The sequence below is a fragment of the Strigops habroptila genome, chromosome 5 (assembly GCF_004027225.2).
Source record: "Strigops habroptila isolate Jane chromosome 5, bStrHab1.2.pri, whole genome shotgun sequence".
Lineage (NCBI taxonomy): Eukaryota > Metazoa > Chordata > Aves > Psittaciformes > Psittacidae > Strigops > Strigops habroptila.
The window spans coordinates 3376646-3403217 of NC_044281.2; the positions used below are offsets into that span (position 1 = coordinate 3376646).

General features: G+C 46.5%; 3 protein-coding genes across 33 annotated transcripts in view; 2 read left to right on the forward strand and 1 right to left on the reverse strand.

Moving 5' to 3' along the window:
• UNC80 (unc-80 homolog, NALCN channel complex subunit) overlaps window positions 1-17876 on the forward strand; it is a 123511-nt gene extending 105635 nt beyond the window's left edge. For 9 of the 19 annotated variants that reach the window (XM_030486765.1, XM_030486766.1, XM_030486778.1 and 6 more), the window contains 8 exons: window positions 126-291; window positions 1137-1316; window positions 3358-3496; window positions 5544-5600; window positions 11714-11795; window positions 12412-12523; window positions 13669-13880; window positions 14660-17876. In XM_030486765.1, the coding sequence (XP_030342625.1) occupies window positions 126-291; window positions 1137-1316; window positions 3358-3496; window positions 5544-5600; window positions 11714-11795; window positions 12412-12523; window positions 13669-13880; window positions 14660-14959 (1248 nt within the window). In that variant the 3' untranslated portion in view covers window positions 14960-17876. Of the gene's footprint in view, window positions 1-125; window positions 980-1136; window positions 1317-2058; window positions 3497-5543; window positions 5601-11713; window positions 11796-12411; window positions 12524-13668; window positions 13881-14659 lie in introns of those variants that run through there. The other 10 variants (XM_030486769.1, XM_030486779.1, XM_030486770.1 and 7 more) reach the window with 5 other exon arrangements.
• A 243-nt stretch (window positions 17877-18119) lies between these two features.
• RPE (ribulose-5-phosphate-3-epimerase) lies at window positions 18120-20487 on the forward strand. Its single transcript, XM_030486797.1, has 6 exons — window positions 18120-18450; window positions 18529-18608; window positions 18697-18836; window positions 19143-19277; window positions 19442-19528; window positions 19920-20487. The coding sequence occupies exons 1-6, from the start codon at window positions 18329-18331 to the stop codon at window positions 20040-20042; spliced, it is 687 nt and encodes a 228-aa protein (XP_030342657.1). The 5' UTR covers window positions 18120-18328; the 3' UTR covers window positions 20043-20487.
• A 3521-nt stretch (window positions 20488-24008) lies between these two features.
• KANSL1L (KAT8 regulatory NSL complex subunit 1 like) overlaps window positions 24009-26572 on the reverse strand; it is a 66534-nt gene continuing 63970 nt past the window's right edge. For 10 of the 13 annotated variants that reach the window (XM_030486793.1, XM_030486792.1, XM_030486794.1 and 7 more), the window contains 2 exons: window positions 26379-26559; window positions 24009-25766 (listed from right to left, as the gene is read on the reverse strand). In XM_030486793.1, the coding sequence (XP_030342653.1) occupies window positions 25518-25766; window positions 26379-26559 (430 nt within the window). In that variant the 3' untranslated portion in view covers window positions 24009-25517. The remainder of the gene's footprint in view (window positions 25767-26378; window positions 26560-26572) is intronic. The other 3 variants (XR_003991490.1, XR_003991488.1, XR_003991489.1) reach the window with 1 other exon arrangement.

Here is a 26572-nt window from a genome sequence, read left to right on the forward strand (position 1 = left end):
GGAGTCAAAACCTCATGCCTACAAAGAGCACGGTCTGCTGGCTGCAGGCCCGTGCTGGTCTGGAGACCAGTCCCAGGTCCCTGGGCACCATTTCCCTACAGTGCTAACATGTCCCAACCTTGCAGCTGCTGGCCCAGCCGGCTGAGAACCACGAGGAGCTGACTGCCCGGCAGCACATCGCCGACCAGCTGGAGCGACGCTTCATCCCGCGCCCGCTCTGCAAGAGCTCCCTCATCGCTGAGTTCAATAACGAGCTGAAGATCCTCAAGGAAGCGGTGCACAGCGGCTCTGGTAAGGAGGGCAGGGCAGAGCAAAGGGCCTTCAGCCCAGTCTGGCCAGTGTGAGGAGGCAGACCTGCCTGCTGCCTAGGAGGGGAATAGGGTAATCTACCCACACCCTGACAGCCTGCCCCTGGATCGAGCCCTATTCCCAGCCCAGCTTTGCCACTGGACAGCCAACAAATCCAGGTTAGTTGTCACATGCACCCTGTCATGCCCATTTATTCCACGAAGTCCAGGTCCTATTTCCCAGGAGCTGCCCCTCGCTGTGTGCATCTCTAGCCCACAATGCAGAAAGCCCTTGCCTACATCCCTGTATATCCAAAGATGCCTGTGAAGAAAGGCATTAATATCTGTCTGTTTGTCAGCAGCAGATCTGTTTTCTCCTGTTGGTCTCTTTGATTCTCTACTATGAGGTCTAGATCAGCGTCCCGGGGCAAAGGGTGTATGAGGGGACACATCTCCTGTAATCATTGCCCTTGTTGCCACGAGATGGCAGCCACTGCCTACACATGGCAAGAGATTTTATGTGCTTTGTTCTCAAGAAAAGAAAACAAAACCAAAAGAAAATGCCTCCGCCTTTTTCCTTGTTAAAAAATTGCCTTGTTACTAAACGTTGAAGCTGGTGTGAAAAACATGGTGCTAAGGTTAAGGGAGAAAACCAGACTGCGTAAGAAAACCAGAGATTTTAGAGAGATGAGGTGAGCTCGGGCAGCTGTGTCTGTTATATCACATCTGCCAACCCGTGCCCCACCAGTCGAGGCAGAATCCGGTGCCCGATGTGACAGGAATGCTTGGCTGGTTATTCCTTTCCAGTGCCATCACTGACTTGGGTTTGGTTTTCCCACTCTTGCACAGCGTACCAAGGGAAGACATCTGTCAGCACCGTGGGCACCTCCACCTCGGCGTACCGCCTGAGCCTGGCCACCATGTCCCGCTCCAACACGGGCACTGGCACGGTGTGGGAGCAGGACAGCGAGCCTTCCCAGCAGGCCTCACAGGACACGCTGAGCCGCACGGATGAGGAGGATGAAGAAAGTACGTGGCTACTGATTCAAGCTAAACCCCCAGCCTTGAATCCTAGAATGGTTTGGGTTAGAAGGGAGCTTAAAGATCATCTAGTTCCAACCCCCATTGAAGGTGGTTTCTTGATGCCCCAGAGGATGGCTGGGAGGGAAAGACAGTTGTCCCACTGTGAACGAAAGGCCCATAGGGGCATGAGGCTAAGAAACTGGTGTGGTTGCTACAGAGTTCCTGGTGTTAAAGCTTGGGTTGTTACATACCTCCTCATTCCATCCTGATCCGTGGGTAGGGAAAAGGGAAGGGCCCAGGCAGATTTTAGTATATGGGACCTGTGCTGACAGGCAGTCCTCACAGTGCTGACAAGGCATTTGGCAATCAGTCCTCTCTTTGGCCTTCATCATGACAGTAGGCAGAGGCTGTGGCTGCTCTGTTGTTAGGATCCTGTTCCTGCAGGATCTGAGTACTTCCTGCTCATCACTTCTGTCCAGATGCTCCAGCATGGAATATGTTGTCCTTGTGCTGCATAAGATCTAGCTGAGGCTCTCTGCAGAGAGGAATGTCTGTGTGCTTGTGTCACTTGATTAACAAAGAGGAAATTAAGCCTTAAACCTACTGACAACAAAAGCTTGATCTCCCTTTTGGGCAGCTGGCTGGTTCTGGGGTTGCCAGGCTTTCTGGTGCAAATTTAGAAGGAATGGGATGGTGAATCTTTTGGGGACTAATCTGCAATGACCTGAATGTTGCTTTGTCATTTCAGCTGAGTTTCATTATATTCTTGGAATTTTGCCTTCTCTCTGCTTCTGAGCTGTCCATCTGCTTCTGAGTTGTCCATCACTGAAAGCCAGGGTAGAAAACTCTGCTCATATGTCATCAGGCTTGGGCTTCCCCCTACTTTTTTAGCAGGGATACTGCCTTCTGGTGCTGCAGCGGTTGGTTGTCTCCATGCCTGGAACTCGGGCGCTTCACTTCTGTATTTGAGGACTGCTGACTATTCCCCAAAGACATTAAACAAAAGGAGTGAAAATGGGTGGCACAAAAGAAAGGCCTGTGCAGTTACAGCAGAATTGCTTTTTGGGAAAGAACAGTTAGCCTGAAACCTTCCAGGCTCAGCCCAACATTATTTTAGCTGGGTTCATCACTAAACATTGTATAATCCACCCAGCATTGTACTGCTGGTACAATGCTCAGATACTCACTGTGGCAAACTCTGGTTTGAGCCTCAGACTCATTATGAACCACTGTGTGGAACAATGATTGCTACTTTCCTATGTGCTTGCTGCAGTATTACCTCAGCTCTGCCTTGGCTTAATGCTGCCATAAAATATGTCAGAATACCAAAATTGGAAAAGGTCAAAAAGAAAAGAGAAAATTACACAAAACGTCCCCTTTGTTTTATTTGTTTATTTGTAACTAGAAGTTGTTGTGGTAAAAAATACAAGTTATTTCTTTCCAGGTGCTTTCTGTAATCTGAAACAGCACTGAAAATTTCAAGCAGTCCTGATCACAACCGAGCTGGCTCTATAGTTCAGTTATAGTGTGACATATTCGAGTCAGTTTATCTAATTCTTGGGTGACGTTTCAAAATGCATGTCCCAAAGTTTGTTAAAGCGTGTCAGTTCTGCATTTTGCTGTTCTGTAGTTTCTCTTTTGTAATAGTGCTTTGCTATAGCATGGCAGCAGTTTATTTCACACCAGCAAAATGTCCAGTTACAGCTTTCATGCCATGAAGCACTGTATAGTAACAAACAATTTATTAATCACAGGAATCAAGCCCTAGTGAAAGCTGGATTCCTCAAACACACATTCCTGAGAGCCATATAAGCTTAAACCATACATAAATCCCTGCCCCATGTGTGCCGGGTTCATCATCATCATATGTCTTTCTGAACTGTGACTGTAAATCTAATGGAAGTATTCAAATTTGCAGGCTTTGGGTCTTGGTAAGTAAATGCTGGGTACACCTTTGGCATCCTGTTATCACTTGACAACCGTAAACATGCAGGTGGGGGTTGGGGTGGTTGTTTCCTCTCCTTTCCTGTTTTTTCTTTCTTTCTAGATGACTCCTTGAGCATGCCCAGTGTGGTAAGTGAACAAGAAGCATACCTTATGGGTGCCATTGGGAGGAGGCGGTTCTCCAGCCATCTCTCCAGCGTGTCTGCACCTCAGGCTGAGGTGGGCATGTTACCCAGCCAAAGGTAACAACATGAGCTTTTCACCTTTCCCATTACATTCACAAGAGCAGAAATGGCGCAGGTATATTGTGTGCACATCAGGGATGTGGGATAGCAGAATCAGCGCCAGCATAGTGATGCTAAATTTATTCATCCTGAAAGAGTGTTGGACCAAGGGTGCAGGGTCAGAAATAATGACTTTCCAGGATGAGCTGTGTTGTGTAAGGTCCGTAAGAACAAACTGTCATCCATAGAAACCTTCCTCCTGAACAGTTTCAGAAACCCTCAGCACTGTTGTTTTCCTCTGCTACTGCTGTGAATAATAAAAAGAAAAGACACGATTTGGGGGGTTATGCAGTGACCCAGGGGACCGTACACAACTTGTGTAGGGAGTGGGGAGGAGTGCTGAGAAGCTGGGAAGTGGGGCAGAGACATCCTGTTTGGTTTACTTTTGTTTTCTTCCATGGAGTTTTTGTCCTTCCTAGAACCGTACCTAGCTCATCACAGAAACTGCATGTCGAGTTCAAAGATGGGACTAAATACTGTTTAAAACCAGAAATATACTTGTTGATAGAAACAGCTTTGAATGCCTTATTCCTGGTTAACATGGAGTGGTGAGAGAGAGATTGGAATTTGGGAAATCTTTATAAGATGCAGAGGGAAGTTTTGCATTTAAATGTGATTTCCCCCTCCCCCCCCCCAAGTAAGCAATGCTTATTGCTTTACTTGTCTGCAACACAGTTATCCAAGGATATCTGACAATGGACAGATGAATTTATGTTATTTCCTTTGAACCTTTAAAGCATAAATTCTACATTATCTCTTGACCAGCCTTGAAAAATCAAACAACAACATTGTTCCCTCCCCAGTCTTGCTTGGAATAAAAGAAATAACCTTGATAGATGAAGGAAAAGTAACAGCTGCGTTTTACATAGCAGCAGAGATAGGAGAAGTGATTTACAGGAGAGAAGTTACACAGATTTTATCTGGGAGTTTTCACAAAAGGGCTCACAGGAACTCGTTTGACTTTTGAACTGAATTACTTCAGTCCCTTTGTTTCTTGAAAAATTAACGTGCAAGACTGCATTTTCCTGAATCTTTCACTACCATCTTCAATGCATAAACTTCGTAAGAGTCACAGCTGACTGACGGCAATGTTTGCTTTGTGCAATCCCAAGTCATGGTGATGCTGAGGGAAAAATACTGTAATTACGACAGAGCTTTGCTCTCTGCTTTTTAAGTGCATGGTATACCAGGAGAATTGCTTTTCATCTTCGTAGGGAAACTACAAGCTCAGTAGGCATAATCATAGTCCACAGCATCATGCCCCTTTTAGTTATGGATGCTCTGTGAGCTTTCAGCCTGCCTCACAGATGTAAACTAATTAATGTTAAGTAATATTATTATTGCTTTCCTGCTGGTAACCCAGCAGACTGCTTCCTTTCTTCCATGTTTTTCCTATGGGCTGAGAAGGCTGCTCCTGCCCGAATGGCTCAAGTGCAGGAATGCAAAGTGATTGTGAACTGGTCTGCCAGGATCCACCAGCTGTTTACTTACAGTTTCATTGCACTACGAGACCTTGTTTTCCAGATGTTTATCCTTAAAGTCATACTAGAAAGAGAGTGGTCTATAGCTCATGGGAGACAGTTCAGCTCTCCCTCAGGAAGAAGTGGCTCATGGGGAAGGGGGAAGAAAAAAGCTTTCTATGAAGCTGCAAGTAAATAGAACTGAAATAAATGAGAATGCTGCGGGAAAATGGCTTTGAAAACAGTTCTCTGCCCTTATTTCCTGTGGAAACCCATCCTACCAAACTTTTCGGCTCCCCAGTTCTCAGCAGAGATGCAGAAGTCTCCAGGCAGTGTAAACCCCGTCTCAAGACTGCTCCTGTTACCAGATGTTCTTTCAGCTCCTCTGAGTCATAGATGTGCTGTTGAGCGTGCGAGACCAGTTAATGTTACCGTCCTTTTTTGACTTTATTCCGTTGATATTTTTTTCCCTTGAAAACAGAGACAATCGCATGCTTTTTGCATTTTCTTTCCCTAAATTCTTAATCTCCCTGCCCCTCCTGCAGTGAACCTAATGTCCTCGATGACTCCCCGAGCCTGGCCACTGAGGGCAGCCTCTCTAGGTACAGTGTTAACACTACCTGTCTGTCAGTGTGTGTGCTGGGAAACGAGCCGTTTCCAATCTCCTCTGTCTCTTCCCCTCACCTTTTGTGGCTCTCTCCATCTCTGTCTCTTGTGGCTCATTGATATTCAGGCCTGCAAGTCAAAGGTGTAGCAACTCACCTTCAGTTTTCAGCTTTGATTGCCAGTAACTCTGAGGAGGCTAAGGGGTAGGGGAAGGGGAAAGAAAAAGCTGTAGCAAGTGAAGCAGTGGTCTGGCTGGCTAGCCTCGGGGTTTTCCCCTTCTTTAGCAATTGCTTGAAAGGCATGAGAAAGATTATCCACAAGGCATTAGCTGTAGCCTGTTATAAGCATTAGTCTGGAAGCTTATATAAAACAGAGACATCTGTTTTTCCATTCATCTCACAATGCTGTCACCACAAAAGACTTAATATCAAGCTGTGTTCTTTAACATCCACTAGTAAAACTAATTATGATAAGTCCTGTGGAAGAAAAGTTCTCTGTGGGTGCTTTACAGTAACACTTGTTAGTTTTACAAAGTGTTTCCAATTCTCAAATGACACCTTAGAAAGCCTGCAGGTGAACACTGTTAATATATATTTAAAATTGCTCTGTCAGGACTGGAGTTCAGGTCTAGCTGCTCCCCATTACCCATGGACAGGGGAGTTTGTATGCAAACACCGGTGAGGCTGTGCCTGTCAGATGGGTCAGGAGTGAGCTTAGAAGGGAGGTCTGCACCTCTAACAGCCAGCTCAGTGGTGTTAATCACCCTTACTGTCCTGCTGCTGGGCTAGCACCTCGCAACCCATCCTCGCGAGGTCGGAGAGCTGTCACTAGTCCCAAGAGCATCTCTGTTTCCTTCCAGAAGAACACAGCCCTTACATTGGCAACACGGAGGGTAACATGCTATTTCCTTACTTCGCCACACCAGCTGAAGATGTGAATATGTTGAAGGGCATTTGCGTGAATGGTTTCTATTCTGTTAGCTTGGTTTTAGCTATCAGTAGTGACCTTCTGGGGTGGGGACAGGCTGCTTTGTTCGTTTGTTCATTCTTCTTGGCAGACGAATGGAGAGTTTATCATTGGTGGTGTCACTTGAGATCATCCCATGATTCATGGTGTCCTTTGTGTGCGTGAATCCTGCTTTGGCGGATCGGTCTCTCATTGGTGCTGCCGTAGGAGTGGTGTTCGGGAAAGACATCAGCTTGTTGGCAGAGGCAGGAATATTGTTGTCTGGCTTTGTGATAAAGTAAAATGGGTTGCATGGTCATCCAAGCATGTGTTTGGGCCGAAAGAGAACAGAAGTCATTCAACTGAGGAGGTTAAGTGCCATCCTTTAAATAGAGCTAAAACCTAACTGCAGTTGAGGAGGATGACAAAGGGGAAGGTTGGTGTCTGAGTTAAAGCTGTAATGACCTGATAACAGGTTACATCAGTGTTGACTTTGAAATGTTTTGATCTTGTTAAGTAAGGGGGGGTCACTCCTAATAACAGTGGTGAGGCTGAGGAATAGGAGACAGCTAAATCAACTGATGAGTTCAAATGCAATAGTTGAGTTTGAATCCTGAAATCAGCTGTGCACTGGGTTCCTACTAATTTGTCACACACATTTTTGCTCAGGCCTAGGACACTACCGTCCACCCTGCTCTATGGAACAGAGATTTCCTTAGGCAAAAAGGTGAACAGGGGTACTTGGGAGTCAGTTCTGTTGAGGTTTATTACTGTTTTCAAGGATACATATGAAACCACCTGAAGGAGGGACATCAGGGCTGCAAAGCCTTAGAAAGAGCCTTAGAAGACAGGGAAATACTGCAGGCTTTTATGAAAAGGCTACATTAGAGTTCTGTGAGGAAGGAAAAGATGTTTCAGCTGCATTGTTAAATGTGCACATTGGATTCCTCCTCTAAAGGGCAGAACTAATAAAGCGGACATTATAGGAGCTTATTGTGCTGTGGGGATCATAGGACAGAATTAATGTTATTCAGGAGAATTAGTATTAATTATATTCACGAACATTAGATTTGAATGAAGCAGGCTTGGGTTTTTCTTATAAAACGTTGATTTCAGCACAATGATAACAACTGTTTAGGACTGCCTTCTGAATTCAAAAGCTGATGTTTGGTCTTAACTGGCATAAAGAAATAAATCATGTGGAGACTAGACTCTTATAGAAGGTAGGAGTTTTAAATGAAATAAATAGTGACAAACACAGAAAAAGAATAAAGTCTGTTTCTCTTTGTTCTATAGCAATTAGAGCCAGCCATGTAGAAAAGCAGGGAAGACAGGAAGGGGGATAGCATTTATGTGCTCAGAAGTAAACAGATAGCACGGGGTATACAGGGCTGAGAAGCGTCTGTGTCCAGCACTGTGATTTGTTGTGGTTATAATCTGAGAGGAGAGGATATTTTCCCAAAGCAGAAAGGAAGAAGAATGAGAAGTCACTGTAATGGAAATCTGTTGCACAAACATGTTTCCCTTTAATGTTTGTCCTTATGCCTTAGTTTAATGGTGCCTTTTAGGGAAAATCAGAGGGAATTCATATTGCCAGGGCAAGTATAGCAGCTCTAACACTGACTGGGTGAGGATGTGTCTGGGAATACAAGAGCTGGAGTTCCTGTATATTCTAACCATTTCTCCCCTGGCCTTTGTCCACTAACCTCTCATCCCCATGCCCTGGGACACAAAGCGTGTGCGTTCTACCATAATGGCATGGCAGGCATGTACATCTGTTTAGCAGACACGTAAACTCCTCGCTCCCTTTGTCTCTGTTTTTGGTTTTTTTTCCTGGTTCTTTCTCTTTTTTTTTTTTGTTTTGGCTGCATGGCTTCTTGTAATTCATGAGCATCACTTATCATCATCGCCAACCTGACAGAGTTTCTTCTAGCCCCCACTGTGTGACTGCACTGGCTGTCATTTCTTGTAGCGCTGGCAGCATGCTTCCACAAAGTTGGATTGGCTTGATCTTTTGCTCATCTGTCTCTGCCCTAACTACGTAACATTATTGTGAAGATAAAACCCCTAACAGAGATACTCAGAGAGTGACAGAGCATCTTTCGTGTTGAGCAGGAAAACGTTCTGGTTTGTTATGCCCAAATAAATCTGATTTATGTACTGCAGAAAAACCCTTCTTATTGATCACATTGCTGCAGGAAGGCTGAAATGGCATTTGATTCAATGTTCCTTGATTGGATCCCACAGAAAACCAGTATATTCCTGGTCAGGTCTGGTAAACAAGGAGAGACAGAAAAGGAGGGAGGGAGGGAGAGCTACACAGGGCCAACAGACTGCCCGCCGCACTAATTTTCATGGCAACAAGATCAGTAGTGCTGTTCTTTTTGATGTGAAAAGAAACCCTCACAATTGCTCCTGAAGTGAAAGGTTATATGTGAAAATTCAGTCACTCATCTGAAATGTGTGGCCTTTACGATCCTCTCTCCTTTCCTTCTCTCTTTCCTCTCCAAAATTTGGGGATAGAAGCAAAAAGACAGCCACAGCAGGACTGTGCTGTGCGCGGGGAGCTCTGCAGAGCTCGGCTGCTCTCAGGTCCACCATTTGCCTGCAACAGATATCTGCAACTTCAGCTCCTCAGATCATCCCAAATTACACCAATTTGTGTAATGATTCAGTACTGGAAATAAACATCCACCAGATCACTAAACTCATTTCATTTATGATATAAGCCAGGCTGAAAATCCCAGACTCCGGCAGGAAGATACAAAGTCCAGCCTTTCTTTTGCTCATCTATTGTTTGCCTTCAGATTACTCCATGGGAATCATTTTCTTTCTCATGTATAGCCTCTGTGCCCTCATGCAGTCCACGTATTTCCTCTATCTAATGACTTTTTCAAAGTGTTTTCATGATGCATGTGAAATGAGTTTGTTTCCAAAACATTGTTTGTAGTGGTGAATGAAAATCATTGTAGTCTTTCTGCTCCTCACTCATAGAACTAAGAGTTACTGTTCCTTGCTCAAAAACTGTAACAGTATTCTCAAAAGCTGTTCCAATAGAAAATGCTTTTTTCAAGGCCTTCTCCAGCTAATTCCTATGTAATTCATGACTGGGAACTACTCTAAAAACTTCTTCAAATTCAGAGGAATAGGTTTTTATGTAATCCTAGAAACAGAAGATTAAGAAAATGGTACAAGCTGTAATTTCAGGTAGCCTGGATCACAAATCTAAAGAGTAATTTAAGCACAGTCTCTTTGCTTTGATAAGGAATGATGTGTTGCTTCTGGACCTACCAGTCACATGTGCTGCAGTCATTGTCTGGGTCAAGAACACAGTCCTGCTAAGAGGAAGTAACTTTGAGGGCTCTGCTTATTCATAGGCGGGTGCTTGCTTGATGTTTAGGATGCTCCGTATGTAAATCATGTCAATACCCTACGTAAAAGCTGGAAAATACGCTCCCGGGACTGGTGATCTCATTTGGAAGAGCTGTCTGAGGAAAAAAGGGCTCAGATACATCTTGTTTGTTCTGGCTTTGAGCTTGCCGAAGCTTTTCCTTTTTTTCCAGACCAGTGCAGCTGTGGTGAGGTTGCTGAGGGCATGCCTAGGATTATTAGGCTGTGATCAGACAGAAGAGAAACAGCTTCATGGTCTTGAGACACTTCTCTCCTTGGTGTTGCCCACTGTCTCCCCAGTAGAGCTGATTGATAGAAACACATGCATATGGTTTAGTGCAAAGTCTGGCTTCAGTTTAAATTGATAAGGGAAGAAGGAATAAGTCAGGTAACCTCACTTTGACCCAGACCAGACCAGGAAGCTCTCATGATCCGTCTCACCAAACCTTCTAAGGGCAATAACTTCTACCAAAGTGAAGAATGAGCTTTGCAGGAGGCAGAACTTTCTAAGCTTCTCCACAGACATCCTCCATGTCTTGTCTGACCATGTTCTTAGGTTTGTCTTCTTCCTCCACTCCTGTAAGGTCAGGCAATAAACCTTCATTCTGATGGTGGTACTGAGCACCTGAAGGGAGATCCAAGGAAAGCATCTAGAGAAAGGAATGTTGTTTTCCTTTAGGTTAATGCAGGCCAAAGGCAAAATGGGTTGTGACACTGAATCTTCAACAATGCATACCAGATATAGCTGGAAGTTGCTTAACTAGGATGTGTGGCTCAGTGGATTCCAGTCTGTCCCAAAAGAGCAGCTGCCTGTTTAAAAGAAGTCCATCTTAAATGTTAGTTGCTATTGTAACCATATGTTTCTCAGACACAGTTCACTCAGCTAACGTGTTCTGTGACCACTGTCTGCTAAATGACCTATTTGGAACTGTTTGGAGGAATACAGTGCTTTGATAAAAATGAGGGGAGGGTGGTAATCTTATATTCACTAGATTAACCGGTCAGTTGAATGCTAGAATGAGATGGTATGTAGCTGGGTATGTTTTACTGCTAAAGATTCTTTTGCTGCAGATTTTCAGATAATTTGTGCCAAGATATGAAAACCTAAAAAGCTGTGTTTATATCTATATATATAATTTACGTTTACTTGTCTTTTTTTGTTTGTTAGCCACAGAAAGACTTAAGGCTGCAAGTGTTGAGTGTGGGGCCTTGTTCACATAACTCATGCATCCATTATGTGAATGGATCCTTTGTCACTTTGTGTTTGTTTTTTGTTTGTTGACTTAAATTGAAATTAAACCCAGATGACAAAATTGTGCTGAGGCTGTGGAGTCTATTTGGGAGGAAACAAAAAACAGCTTTTACAACATGGTCCTTGAAAAAGGGAAAGCAAACAAAAAGGCTTTTGAGCTAGGATCTCATATTCTTGCCTTTAATGGCTGTGGCAAAGGATGCAGAGAAGTGAGTGTTGCTCAGTGGGATGCATCAATCAATGACTGAAAACTGAAATTTGCAGTTATTTATCTTTGGATGCTACCTGTGCGTGGCCACATCCTGAATGCCATGACTCCACCTCCCACCATTTCCTAAGCCCCGGAAGCCACAACCCAACAGACACGTCCCCCCATCCTTCAAAGACAGTACTGCTCTTTGAAGTGACTGTGCCATTAGTGGTTGGTTTATTTATTGATTGATTTTAGTCACAATTGCCAGGACACCTGCTAGGTATACAGGGTGCTTCCGCGCGTGGCCTAATGCTGTCACCATCTAACAGGGTGGCAAGCGTGCAGAGCGAGCCGGGCCAGCAGAACCTTCTCCTGCAGCAGCCCCTGGGGCGGAAGAGAGGCCTGCGGCAGGTGAGAACATGGGGAGCGAACAAACCTTCTCTCCTTCTCTTTGAGTTGGTTTGGTTTTCTGTGGCTGTTCTGAAATGATTTGTGGATGTGACATGTCCCGTTTACCTGATCTGTGATACACTAGGGCAGTCCATTGAGTTAGCAGGAACCGTAGCACAAACTGTGGCTGTGACAAATTCCTAAGAGAGGCAGTGCACTTTGTTTGGAATCCCACAATCTTTTCCTCTGCAAGCTTTTTTATTATTATTTTTCTAAATTAAATGATGGTCACACAATCTGCATTACATTGCATTCAGTATTGAAACTGAAAAGGCACAAACCCCCTAAGTTCATATGAAGGAGATGTCTGAGCCACGGACACCTTAAAATGTAGTGTCTGCCAAAAGCAGAGTGAATGGACATCTAGAGGAATGGACAGTCATAAAATCATGGACTGGTTTGGGTTGGAAAGGACCTTAAAGCTCATCCAGTTCCAAGCCCCTGCCATGGTGGGGACACCTTCCACTAGAGCAGGTTGCTCCAAGCCCCGTCCAATGATGATCTGTTGTTCTCCTTACAGAGGAGAAGTTGTGCAACGTGAACATACATCAGCCTAACTCTTTCTTCTGTTGTTCAGCTTCGACGACCACTGCTGTCACGTCAGAAAACTCAGACTGAACCCCGCAGCCGTCATGGAGCTCGACTGTCAACCACACGGCGCAGCATCCAGCCCAAACCCAAACCCAGCGGTAGGGCAGTGCTGCATACTCAGAACTCAGTGTCTGAAAGTAGATACGTGTGGTGCTGGTTTGGCTTAAAGGAAAAGTTAGGATGTTGTTAGCAGCCTGTATTAAAGTGAAGTCCCAGAAGTTTTATCCTTGTTTGCTATAAGTGGATATCCTATCAGAAAATGACACCCTCAAAACACTTGGATGGTTTCTCCAAAGACTTTCAAGGTGAAACTGGACATGGATGGTGAATTGCTGTGTCTCGCATTGAGGGAACGGTGTCCTCTGTTCAGGATGCCTTGCCCAAAACCTCCAGATGTGTAAATTTTGAAGCTGCTGTTGAGAGTAGTAGAAAGAAGGAAATTTCCCATTATTTGTAAGCTTAGCAGTGCAGAGCTTTACAGGCTGTACATGGAAACAAATGCAGGACTGTTCTAGTCCGTGCCATATGATTCCAGGAGTCAGCACTGCCAAGCAGAGCAGGAGGCTGTGTTCTGAACCATCTGAGGTGAGCAGTTAACTTCGGAGGAAACCCTCAAAGAGCAAAGATGCTTGTGAACTTTCTGTGTTTCTAACCACTCAGCCAGGTCTGTGCTGAGGCAATGGCACTGCTGGAGATGTCTGAAACAGAAAAGTGGATCCAAAATAATGAAGAGCCAGAGCAGGGATATCAGTTTTACTTGTTAAGTTTTAGCCTGGTTGTCTTCACTCTGTGCTGTTCTGTTATTCCCAGGTAGCAGACTCAGTCTGCAGGAATGGGGGGCAATAAGTTGCCCTTTTCTCTGATTTCCTGTAAAACCTTGGGCAATTCCCTTATATGTCTGCATTTCACCTCTCCTTGTACAGCTGAGGGCAGAAATGCCTAACTCACATGGGAATTCAATTCAGTATATTCTTCTGGGATGGAGAGATGTTACGGGTGGCAAGCCACAACAAAGATAAGTGGGGTGACTAGCCTTCGCGAGATCCCTGACTCTTTTTGTGGCTTTAGAGGAAGCCTGGGGTAAAAGGCTTTTAGATTACACTCCAATTAGCTTATAAAGCTGGAGTGAATCATGCATCCTCTATTAGCTATAACAACTCCAGGGATTCTTTCTCTTCTTCTTGTATTTTCCTTTCCAAACCATAGCGTTTTAATGCTCGATTTTTGGGCTTTGTACCCTCAGCGGAGCAGAAGCGGTCGGTGACCTTCACTGAAGTGCAGCCCGAGGCACCAACAGCCTCCCCAGGGACCACGCCGGCGCCGGCAGCGCAGCAGCCCGGCTGCAGCCACAGCAGCCCCCCGGAGCCCAGCAAGCAGGACCCACCGGGCCAGCCTGTGCTCACCTCCTCGCCTGCCATCGTTGTAGCCGATCTCCACAGCCAGAGCACGGGCCAGGTAAAGTCACTGACACTGCCATTGTCTGCCTGCTGCTTCACCAGAGCTGCAGGGCAAACGTGTAGGGAAGTGTCTGATATCTTAAGGAAAGCTGGCAGGTGAGGGAAGGCAGCAGCCTCTTCTGTGTGTCTGTTCTTCAGGCTGGGTTTGCTGTCCAGGCCCCTGCTTTTGTAACCATTCCCTTCTAAATCTATGCAGGGGTTCTTAATTTGTGAATGTATGTCATGCATCTTCCCGTCAGGCACAGCAGTCCTGGACCTGTCCAGTGCAAGTGTTCATCAACAGGTTTTGACAGCTTGGTCTCTGAGAAATGCATCCTTAAGGAAGGACTCCTTCAAAACCTCAGGACTCTTTTAGCAAAATCATCGTATTTCAAAGGAAATTGCTTGTCCGGTTACTTTCTGTGTTGGACACCACTGAGGAGAGTGCAGGGGCAATCATGTCTTGATCCTTCAAGACATCAGTGTCATTGAGATCACTTTTATACAACAGTTATCTCATGCCTTTGGGGGGTTGTGTCCTTTGCCACGAACAAATTAAAGACACCCGTCTACACTAAAAAACATGAAATGAGGCAGTGTTAATGGCTGAAACCAGATAACCTTTCTGATCACTGCTACAGGTTTGATTCCCCAGCAGAAATACACTGTTACAGCAAACATTTAGGCATTTATAATCTGCAAGTGCCTGGCCCTTTACGGTAAAAGGTATTTCTGAATGAGAAAACACTTTATAGAAGTTCCCTTGCTTTTTCCCCCCGCTCCCTCCCACGTTCCCAGAGCCTGAGCACGGGCTTTCCTCACCTGCAGAGCGAGGCGCTTCCTGCTGAGAAGGAGAAGGAGAAAGAGGAGGGTTTGGAATCCCGGCCAGCAACGGCACAAAGCACCCCACCCGCCCAGCTCTCCGACTCTGAGGACTACGCTGGCCTGGAGACCACCAGCTTGCTGCAGCATGGGGACACTGTCCTTCACATCAGCGAGGACAATGGCATGGAGAACCCCTTGCTGGCCACTCACTTCAGCTTCACGAACGTGGAGCTTGGGGAGACTGATGTCGACCTGGATGAATCTCATGTGTAACTCTTGGAGAAGTGCAGGAGGAGGAAGGGAAAGTGCACCTTCTCCTTTGAGTTCCCCGGTAACTAGTAACTAACTAAAACAAGAGCACTTTATTATCCAAAAGCAGAAAACAGCTGACAGCTGCTCGCTATAGACTGGCGAATTCCTGTTGGTGAAATCTATTTCAGTCCAAGGCAAGGCCGCAGGAACAGAGAATTCTTAGCAAATTCTCAGGGTAGGGGTGTCTGGGCAAATATATGGTCCATAAAACCTTGCCCTGGCAGCCATGCACTGTGAACAGCAAGCTGCTGTACTGTATGAGACAGAAGAGAAGCCTCTCTTGAGATTGTGCCCAAGGTTTATTTTTGTAGTGGTTTTGAGGGGAGGGCTATATAGTGACTGAATTCAAGGCTCTGACACCTTGGTACTGACAGTGAAAACACTGATGAAAAAGTACCAAAGATTGATTTTCACAAGCCTGGAACCATTGTTTCTAACTTGCAGAGCAATGATAAGCACCATGGAGCAATTAGACCTGTTTTGTTGTTGTTTTTTGGCACTGCAGACTTTAGTTGAGTTTACTTTTGTCTGATGGTTTCATTCCACTCTGTAAGGCTGTGCTACAAAAATATTTGCTCTGTAAAACTAAATAGAGCACATACCATTAGAAGGAATGCACGTGCTGTGCACAGATAGAGATGGGCAGGGGGTGAGTGGTCTGCAGATGGTATAAATAGCCCATGCTGTCCTGCTTAAATGTACTGAGTAATTCATCTCCACAGCTTAAAAAAACACCCAAGAAACCACATCTGGAATGGGTGGACCTTCTGGTACCTAGCAACTGCTCCATGGATGCTGGCGTATGTACTTAGCTATAGAGGTTTAAAGCAAATATTTATATATGGTATTTTCATGTTCCTATACGTAAATACAAATATATATGTACATTGTAAACAAAAGATGGCTATTGCAGGGCAGAAACTTAATGAAAGAATCTATTTTTGGCATGTTGAGATTGTATTTAAAAAGGTTCCATTTTATGTACGTAATGTTCATGACTGCAAAGTGTTAGAGAGATATATATATGTAACATTTATACGTAGGTGGAGATCCTCGTGTGGGATCAGCTGAAGTCACTGCTGAGTTATGGGCTCTGCTGCAGCATCATGGAATTACACTGGAATGTGATTTTAGCCATTAGCTGCTTACGGGCAAACTGCACAACAGCTGTGAAACAAACCATGAAATCATAAGCAACGCCCTGAGCCACCCTGGGCTTTGGGAATCACGTCCTGCCCTTTTCAGCTTACGTTAGAAGAGCCAGAGTTTGTGATCATGGCATTATCGTGCCGAGGAAAACGTTTCAGATCATCCTGAGAGTCTATAAAATGTGCTCATTACCAGTCTGGCTCCTGAGGGCTTGTAATTTGGACACACGCATCATAAACCAGCCTTACTGAGGAGACAGAACGATATCCTCCTGTCCATCTGCAGAGAAAGGACTCGCATCTCTCTTCTGCAGCTCTGCCACAGCTGTTTAAAATACCGCCATACAAGTCACAGAATCATAGACTAGTTAGGGTTGGAAAGGACCTTAAGATCATCTAGTTCCAACCCTGCTGTAGTGCAGCATGCAGTTGTTACTGGTGTGTGGAAAAGGAACCATAACCTGGCAGCAGGTTTGAGCCTCCTGAAACCCATGGAGCCTTCAGGCTGTGCTGCCTCGTACTTGCCAAATGCTCAAACTGGACGGGAGCTGTGCACCCCAGCCTCAGGAGGGAACTCGTGCACATTAAACCTCTGAAGGCAGCAAAAGCCATCCTTCCCCCAGGCTTGCGGGCGTTGTCGAGCATGCTTCGCTCCCACTGCACTAGGGAGAGATGGAGATTCCCAGCACCTCTTGGGCTGAAAAGGCACCACTTGTACCACCATATATATACGTATAGGTGGGGCACTAATGCAGCTTTAAGGTGACCATGGTTTTGTCGGAGTGATGGTGAGGTGAAGATGTCTAGATGTGCGTCCTCAATAACAAACCGCTTCCTGTGCTGACCAAAACATGCTGTACCACTTATCTCCTCAGCACCAGCTACCTAGAGACTGCTTTGGAGCCGCTCCTAGCCTGGAGCTCGCTCCAAGAACAGCTAAATTCCAGATGCTGAGTTTTATTGTTAACAGTGACGCACAAATGAGAGAAAGCACAGCTCCACTTTCAGATCCCAGGTAGGCTGGGGGGTACTGGCAGCCGGGTGGGGAGGAGCGTTTCAGACACAACACATACAGAACTCGTGGTGCATTCGATAGAGTGCCCTTGTCTGCTGAAACTGAGAGGCAAGCATCTTCCCTAATGAAAAGTAGATGCCTCACTGTGGTACTCTAACCATAACAAAGTAACTGTGATTTCCTTCATTTAATTCCGTATATGTAATACATGTTTCCATCCGGGTTTCCCACACCGCTGAATCCATAGTGGTAAGCCATAGCAAGGACAAAAAAATGCCTCTTTTTAATGTCTACCCTGCTAGAACTCAGCACACCTTATAAGTGATGTAATAATCTGTAATTTCGTTTGATTCAGGTGGCTGTGCCGGTGGCTTTGATTGTGTTGGAAGAGTGTTGAGGTGGAACAGCCAGCCTGTTCTCTCTTGTGCTTTACTTTCCTATCGGTTGCACTTAATACTGTACTAATGAGGCGCATACAGTGTACTTGGGCTGGTTTCGTGCTCTCCTCCAGTATCTCTGTAACAGAACCGGTGTATTCCTGCTGTGAAGACAAACGATGCTGCTTAACTAGTGTTAGAGGCCTTAAGCGCATGTCGTGTTCAACAAGTGTCCGGGCTGTGCGCGTCTCGTCCCTGTGCCGGTCGGTTCCCTCGCCTCAGCGTGTTATGCAAACCTTGTTCCGAGGACTAAATACAGAGGAGCGATGGCAAAAGGACAGAGTTCTGTGTTTAAGAACAGAGCGCAACACCGCGTTCGTGTTTCTGTGACAGGCTTTGAGACGCTGTTCGAGGCTGTTCTGGGACGGGTTCGGGCGGTGTTTGTTAACGTTCACCCACCGGCTCCCACCCGCTGGGGGTGCCGCTGCCTGCAGCTGCCTCAGCACTGACAGCACGCACTTTGTGGGGAACTTAAACCACTGTCACAACGCGCTTCCCCCGCCCTGCTTCAAGCCTTTGGTGGAGGCGTTTGTGCCGCCCTAAGCACCAAAGGAGCCTTGCTCGGGCACTCGCAGAACTATCCCAGCCCGCGGGCTCCGCTCCAGGCGCCCCTCACAGCGCCCAAGATGGCGGCGGGCGGGGCGGAGTCGCGCCCCTTCCTTCCCTCCCTCCATCCCTCCCGTCCCGGTCCCATCAGGCGACGCGGCGGCGCAGGCGCGGGGCGGCAGTGATGGCGTCGGGGTGCCGGGTCGGTCCTTCCATCCTCAACAGCGACCTGGCGGCGCTGGGCGCCGAGTGCAGCCGCATGCTGGACTGCGGGGCCGACTACCTGCACCTCGATGTCATGGACGGGTAACGGCCGGGGCGGGGAGCGCGGGGGGCGGCCCGGGGTAACCTGCGGTGACGGGTCTTCTTCTCTTCGGCCCCAAGACACTTCGTCCCGAACATCACCTTCGGCCACCCCGTCGTGGAGAGCCTCCGCAAGCAGCTGGGCCAGGAGCCCTTCTTCGGTAAGGGGCTCCCGGGCAGGGGGCACAGGGTCCCGGCGCTCCCCGCCCGGCCGCGGCGCTGCCTCACGGCTCCGCTCCCCTCCTGCAGACATGCACATGATGGTGGCCAGGCCGGAGCAGTGGGTGAAACCGATGGCTGTGGCAGGCGCGAACCAGTACACCTTCCACCTGGAAGCGACGGACAACCCCGGAGCGTTGATAAAGGACATTCGGGAGAATGGGATGAAGGTGAGGGGAGCGTGGGGCTGGAGCGGCACACTGTGCTCAGCACAACCAACAGCCGTGTTTATGGTGATGGAAAAGCCCTCGCTGCAGTTTTGGGTGGTCACAGAGCAGCTGATGCAGTCCTGATGCTCCGTGCGTGAAGGCGGTCTTCAGTTCTAGTTAAGAGCGTTGGGGATCTTGATTTAAAGCAGCCTGTTCTTACTGTGCTTGCACAGACACGTAACTGTTTCCCTAGGAGTCCATACTGAGCTCAGGCCGGTGTTGGTGTCATCCTAAGGTGCACTTGGAGTTGTCTCTCCTCTCCTGCAGGTCGGCTTGGCGATCAAGCCTGGCACCACGGTTGAACACTTGGCACCTTGGGCCAATCAGATAGATATGGCTTTGGTGATGACGGTCGAACCTGGATTCGGAGGGCAGAAATTTATGGAAGACATGATGCCGAAGGTAAACTAAGTTTCTCTTCCCTTATTTATTGAGCATAAAGAGAATTAACAGTATGGGGTATAGTGGGGAAGTGAATAGGCCTTGTCTGGGTGTGTAAGAAGCTCTTTGTAACTGTAGCAGCTGAGTGTGGATCTTAGGGCCAACCTTTCTGTGCTGTTCCTCAGGTTCAGTGGCTCAGGACACAGTTTCCCTCACTGGACATCGAAGTGGATGGAGGAGTTGGGCCCGACACCATCCACAAGTGTGCAGAGGTAAGAGGCTGATGTGGAGCAGCATTCTCAGTCGCTGTGTTTCCCATCCCTTGGGAAATAAAGCTTAGGAGCAATTGCATTTTGGCCGTGAGCTTTCAGAGGGAACAGCAAAGCACACTACCAGTATTTTCCTGTGGTCCTGTCTTGTGCCTTTAATAGTGGCTACTGAAGCCTCTCCCAAAGCTGGAGAAGTTGGTTGTTTCTTGTGTGTTTGGGTAAATAGCAATTACCTGTTTGGGGAAGAGCTGTCTTTTCTGAGCTTGGTTTGTGGTTGTAGGTAGAGGTGTGTTACCTGTGTCCCACAGGCTTAGAATTCACGTGTTCTACAGCAACAAAACTCTTTCAGAAGTGGATCTGTTCTGTTACTGAGTGGGTGCTTGATGTCTTTCAGGCAGGTGCAAATATGATTGTATCTGGCAGTGCTATTATGAAGAGTGCAGATCCGAGATCTGTGATCAATCTCCTAAGGAATGTGTGTTCAGAAGCAGCTCAAAAGCGCTGTCTGGATCGATGAGACCCAGCCAAGCAGTGCTCCAGAAGGCTCTGTGCGGGCAGGAGAACCCTTGTTTCTCGTGTGAGGGAGGGCTGGATGAACATCCGAACATTGATTATGGAAACGTGTTGCTGCTCAACAGAGGAATTCCCTCGCTGCAATGAAGCAAGCAGCAGTGCAAAACATTCTGGCTGTCTTTCAGGGTTGGAAATGCAATGGTTTGAACCTGTCTCGTGATTCTGAGGACGTTTTAACTTTATGGCACAACCTAGGACACTGACTGGATTGACCTAAACTGCAGTCAGTGATTTGCTTGCTAGAAGAGTGTAGCATCGCCACAAGCAATCTCTCTTGTGGAAGACTCTAATCAAACTGCCTTCTGCTGTCTGTATTTTGTCATTTGATCTGTGCATTCCTACAAAACTTTTCCACTTCCGCATTAAACACCCCTTCCTTGGTGTGGTAAGTCTCCTTTTAGCTGATTGTCAAAAGTGAGTGGGTTTGGGAATAAGTAAGTTTGCGAAAAATGCAGTTTAAAAGGGCAAAACAAATGCCACAGCTGCTAGAAATGTTAATATGTTTTGTTTTACCGCATTTAAGTGCTCAACCAACATTAAGACAAGCATCAAACAAGTCAGTGCAACACTTTTGCCAGGTCACAAAGCGGGAAATATCTTCTCGTTTACCTTTCAGCTAGCCAGTTCAGATAGCTGTGTCTGCAATTCCTGGCAGTGATGGGATTCCATGGAGGAATGATGCTTTAAAACCCTACAGATGGTGGAAAAAAACCAAACCCTTATCTTGGCCCCCAGGCTGCTTGGTTTGTGTATGTGCCTCAATAAACAGTTAAGATAGATAGTGACATAAAATAATGTTGTCTACCAAAGTGATTTCAGTGTATGGAGGCTGAAACCACTGCAAGGAGATGGCTCTGCAAAAGGTTTAATGCTTAACTATGAAGCCAAATAGTTCTCATACCTTCAATTTGCTTGTATCAGCCTGAACATGGGAATGGGCAGAGCTCACCAGAGGAAGAGCTGAGCAGGTTGTTTTAACTAGACCTGCCTCCCATGGCTCTAATTAGTGCTGCTGCCTCCTTTGATAGTTGCTGGTATTCTGCATGGTGTGTTTTCCCTTTAACTTGTCATTACAGGAGGGTTGCAAAGTCTGCTGCTGCTGCCACCCCAGGGGAAGAGGCTCAACAGCTGCAGCCAGCTGCATTTCCACAAGGCCAAAGTGAAATGTGTTGTCCTTGCAGTGAAGCTGAAGCACGTGTCACCTACCAAGCGCTGAGGCAGGGCTAGAGCTGATGCATCCCCTTTTGCTAAGCCCAGGAGCTGCAAGGTCCCTGTAGCTGGAGGAGCTAGGACTAGTTCAGACAGTCTAGACAAGTGTCTGAAATGGCTAAACTGCTGCTTTTTCCTGTGTGGTCAATTGTGGTTTAGGTGAACAAGTGTCCCATTTGAGAACTAGCAAAAGAAAAATGGAGTCATCTGGACCTCCTGCACTGAAGACATCTTTTTGAAGAGGTTTGCCAAGAGAAAGCTTGGCTAGGAAAGGTGATTGTCCAAATGGCTGTTCAGTGTGTTAAAGCAGCTCATTCATACCTCTGGAAAGATCCTGCGTAGAGTCTAATACATGTGCACAGAGAAAGAGGCCAGGCTCTGATATTTCACGTGCAGGGCAAGCAGCCACAAACAGGCTCTGAAAATGATAGCTTAGGATGTGGAAGTGCTATTTTCATGCTATTGAAAGCAGCAGGACTACAGCTGGAGTAGCCTTGCCTCCTGCAGCTGGCCATAAGCTGGGCTGAAAGGGTAATCAAACTATTTCTGCTTTCTTCTCTAATTAACTGGGGGGACAGGGGACATCCCAAAGTCCTGCTAGTTAACTGAGGTACTGTGCTTTGTTCTGAGCATGGACCCCTATGGTATGTTTTCTTCTACAGGTCGTAGCCACTTTGTTTTAAATCTGGCAGTTTGCACTTCCACTGACTCTCAGGGCAGGAGTGTTGTGAGAGGGAGAAATTACACACACAGTAAAATTACTCAACTGGTTCTTTCCATCTGAATCCCACCCAGGTGTGTGCAGCAGCTGTTTACATTTGTAAGGTTAAATCTGTTGGTGACTACAAAGCATCCATGGAAGTAACAGTCATGATTGAGAACTTGTTCTTTTAATGCTTAAGACTATTCTGGTTTCTTGCCTCTATACATTAACAGAAGTAATCTGTCAGGCTCTATTTCAGCCTGTCCTCAGTAATGTAACCACACAGTGGAAGCGCCACAGCTGCAGGACTTGAACCCAACACTGACACGGAAATCCAAAGAGCTGCTTGCATGGTACCCACAGGGCCAAATAACCCCGAGGCCCGTTAGATGTTGCAATACTCTCATAAAGTTTCAGCAACAAGGGGGAGCACACTCTGATGTTGAGCCATGTGGGCTCGAGTGGTCCAGGGTGATCTGACAGAGCAAAGGCTCTGTCTGCATGGGAAAGCAGGGTAAAAGAAACTCAAAAGATAGCTGAATAAGGCTGGGCTTGGGCTCAGGGTGGTGCAGCACATCCCTGAGCAAGAGAAAACACTGCAGTAGACACACACAGAACTTAATTTTAATAGGGCTTAGAAGTTTGTATTTGTACTTACATTCCATTAAGGTCCTGGATGCAGAGCTGAAGCTTTTAAACCCTCCTAGCAGCAGGGAGCAGAATCTAAGTGGCTTTAAAAAAATGGCTTAGAAAATGGGAAATGATGTGTAAGGGAAATGGCTTTGTCAAGCTGCAGCACCCGGTTTCATGCATGGGGGGCATTGCTGCATTGTGTTTAAGCTGCTGTTTCACAGTGAGCCTTTGTAATACCTTCAGCCCAAACCATCAGGAGCAGTGCTGACAGCCGTTTCCATAGCTTAACAGCCGAATCAAACAGGTTGGTGGTTGGTTTAAAAAGGTAAAAAACAGCCAGGGGTTTCTTACACATTTTATGGCTTCAGACGTGAGCCTGGCTCTGCTCTGGGCCTGCTCCTACCATCAGCGGCTTCCTCAGGACACCAGCATCCATCCCGAACTGCCCTGTCTGGAGGTGGGGGTCCAGCTCTGCAGGAAAAAGGGCTGCAGGCAGTAAAGGAGAGTCCTAGTGCCGATTCCAGCTGCACGCAGCACTGGGGAAGGTGAAAGGAGGGGGCTGGCCCAGTGACCAAGTTCAGTTAAGTTTTCTAACCTTGTCCCTGTAGTGAAATGGGGCCACTGAAAAATGGGGTGCTCGCTGGCTGGAGCAAAGACACACAGAGCAGAGACAGGGCAGGGCACAGTGTCTGGTCTGCTGCAGGAAGGTGGCAAATGATGACAGAGGTGCTGCGGGTGAGGAGCACAGCCTAGGGCTTCCCAAAAAGCATCATCTCCCCTGTCATGCGCACAAAGCATTCCCCTGCCCTGTGCAGGGCTGCTGGAGGTAGGCAGGTGATGTGAGGAAAGCAGATGCAGCCTGTTCTCGGGCTCTCTTGCTCCTTCCCATAAAACGCTGGATTGCAGTTCCATTTCCTGAGGCACGTTCAGGACATGGAAGGCAGCTAGCAGGGTGGTTTACTGGGTCTGCCCCCCTCTCTGCAACTGCAGAAACTCCTCTCACTGCCCCAGGGATCAGGCAGAGAAGGAAATCTTGACCTTACCACGAAGCTGGGCAAGAGCTTGTTGGATCAGGCTTCTCAATGAATGGATACAGGTATGGAAAGACCTGAGAAGCGTTTGCAACACGTAACTTTCAGAAGCCTTTTCCCAGCAGCAGATGCACATGCAGGACAAGAGGGATGGAACAATCCACCTCTGTACTGAGGCGCTGAGGGGGGGGCCTCAGCCTCCCAGCACCAGTGCAGTGCTGCTGCCACTCCAGTGTGCCTGCACAGCCATTGCAGGCCAAGCTGGTCTCTCTATCAAGAGGACGCATCGCATTCACTTCTAAAAGGGCATCAAATTCAGACTGTGTACAACATATATAGAAATAACTTTTAATTAAAAAAAAAACCAACCTTGCATCAAAGATTATTGTATCAGACATTGAGGCAAGATTCAAGTTTAAGACAAACCAGTGTTAAAAAAGTGTTTAAAAAAATAATCAGAATGTGCAATAAACTACAATGTAGCAATAGGTTGTAGTGTTGAAACTTTACTGAACTGTTTTCAGATGCCCAGTGTGTATTTCCTGTCATTTTGACCAAAAAATAAAAATTGACACTAAAACTGGGTCATCTGTCCAGTGCCATTCCAGATGTTACACACGGAAGGAATTTTGCACAAAAGCACAGACTCCTATTAAATTGCCTTCAACTGTCCTACACAGAAAAACTTCCTGTTGATGGATTATACCTACATTCAATGTTTAATCTTTGTTAATACCTCTTGAGATTGCAGATACATTGCAAACTACACTATTTAGATGCAAGTTTCAACAACTTGCTTTTGTTTCCTCACTGTGAACTGGCTGGGAATCACAATGGGAAGCTTTGGGGTCTTTTTCTTTATTGGTCTTCTAGACATCAGTCATCTTTTCCTTTTCAGCTAGTTACCAAATGTTGGCATACTTACGAGACTCTTGCAAGGCACTGTACAGAAACTGGAACAAGACTTTGTCTTTAACATATTAAAGCAAAATATTATGAGCCTCATTTGCTACTGGAGGACTAAGGAAGTAAGATGACCCAAACCACAATATTCAGAGAGCTGCGTCACTGATTGGACTCGACTGCTCTTTCCTTCTGTTTCTCTATACCCGCCCGACTGAAGCAGAAACCCTACTTTGTGAGTAGCAGATACAGCGGCTATTGAAATGCAGTGGTCTATCCCTATTTCATTGCTGGAGGACATCTATATGAAACATGTCCTGGCACTACGGAGAGCTGGGTACAAGTTTTAAGCTAGATGCAAGGCTTCCAGAGCGCCTGCTTTGAAACTGCCCGTTCTCAACCTACCCTTATCTTACGCATGGGTTACACACATGCATTTAAAGAGGCAGATTTCTGCCCCGTGGTCATGCCACACAGGAAAATAATCTGAGGCTCTCTCTTCTCCCCACTATTTTTTCAAGTAGTTTTTCTGTGTTCAGTTGAAGTTGTTGGTTAAGGTAGACAGCATATCCTGCTGCCCCAGAATCCACTAGAACCAGAAATGCATTTGAAAACAAACAAAACAGAAAAGGATGATTATTAACAAGGTGGCAATATGACAACAGAAAGTGAATGGTGCCAGCAATTTATGTGCGCCCACTCCCGACATTGGGAATATTAGACTTCCAGCTTGAAATAATTACTTTCTCTTGGGGTTCAGGAAGAAGAAAGTGTTGTCTTTGGGATTTATCCTGCCTGTTACAAAGCAAGAAAGAAAATATATTATATGCGGCTAACGTACAGGGTTTGAATTGTGCTGTCATATGCTGAACAAGAGAGATTTTACCTTACACTTTTCTCCACCTTAATTGGCTTTCTTAATGAACCACCTTATTCCCTGTCACCTTTGTTTTCTTGTATTGCTGATTCCCAGGCAAGCGTTTTCGCAGTCTTCTGCCTCTTCGGTGGGTTGTTTCCGTGGTGGATGGCCATTGTCTGTCAGCCCAACGGGTGTGCAGGAAGTACAGAGAGAGTCGCTGGGCAAAGCTGCACTTGACATTTCAGTCCGATTCGTTACTTGATCTTGGCACAGTAAAGCTTCTACCTCTTCATCTTTTAGTGGAAAAACTCGAAGTTCCCACAGTCCAGACTGAAAGGAATCAGAAGGGTAGGAGTGAGGGTGGATAAAGAGGAAAGAGGGGGGAAAAGGGACGCCAGTTGAGTCCGAACTGATTAGCTATGTGCAGAATGATCTGCTATCAAGTTACAAATGAGTGTCTGTCTTTCTTTACAGTGTTTGCAGGGCTCTTCACATAAAGAATACAACACTGCTAGGCACCAACTGTCAATGTAAGCTGGCTTCATATGGTTTTGAACTAGTAACAGAGCTACAATTGAACGGGCACAGTACAGGAGGGGAGGAAGCTCTTTTCCATGATGCCAGACCATCAGGATACCTGACCCTGTCTGGAACCCTGGCCAACATCTCTGAATAAGGATCCAGTATCCCTGAACTCAGGCCTGCCATACTTGCCTCAAAAACATGTCGTGTGTACTGAGCAATGACATTTTTATCTGGGGCTTCATTCATAAAGCTCAGCAATCTGGTTTCTAAACAGGAGCGCTATGTTCATAAACCAGGGTGTCAGCCTGAGCTGCTGATCAGTGAGACAGGAGCGTATGTTCAGGTTCTCTGTTTTAGGTTAGAGAACAGTGGTCACTGAAGACCTGACCAGACCTGGAAGCTATTGGAAGCACCCACCTTTGCTTCCTGGTTCTCCCTGCAGAGTTGTGCAGTCCCTGAACAAACAGAGCTGGGGGCCTCTGAAGTCAAGTTGGGCACAGGCTCAGCAGCGCAGTGCAGCGAGGCGCAGGAGCTGCTCTGGTGGTCCTTCTGCGCCGAATCTTGGCTGTGTCGCCCGTCAGCACTTCTGCTGTAAGACCTAGTGCAGGGTA

Coding starts and splice junctions, on each gene's coding strand:
- RPE (XM_030486797.1), top strand. CDS start 18,329: ATGGCGTCGGGGTGCCGGGTCGGTCCTTCCATCCTCAACAGCGACCTG. Junction 18,451..18,528: donor CACCTCGATGTCATGGACGG/GTAACGGCCGGG, acceptor TTCGGCCCCAAG/ACACTTCGTCCCGAACATCA. Junction 19,278..19,441: donor TGGAAGACATGATGCCGAAG/GTAAACTAAGTT, acceptor GCTGTTCCTCAG/GTTCAGTGGCTCAGGACACA.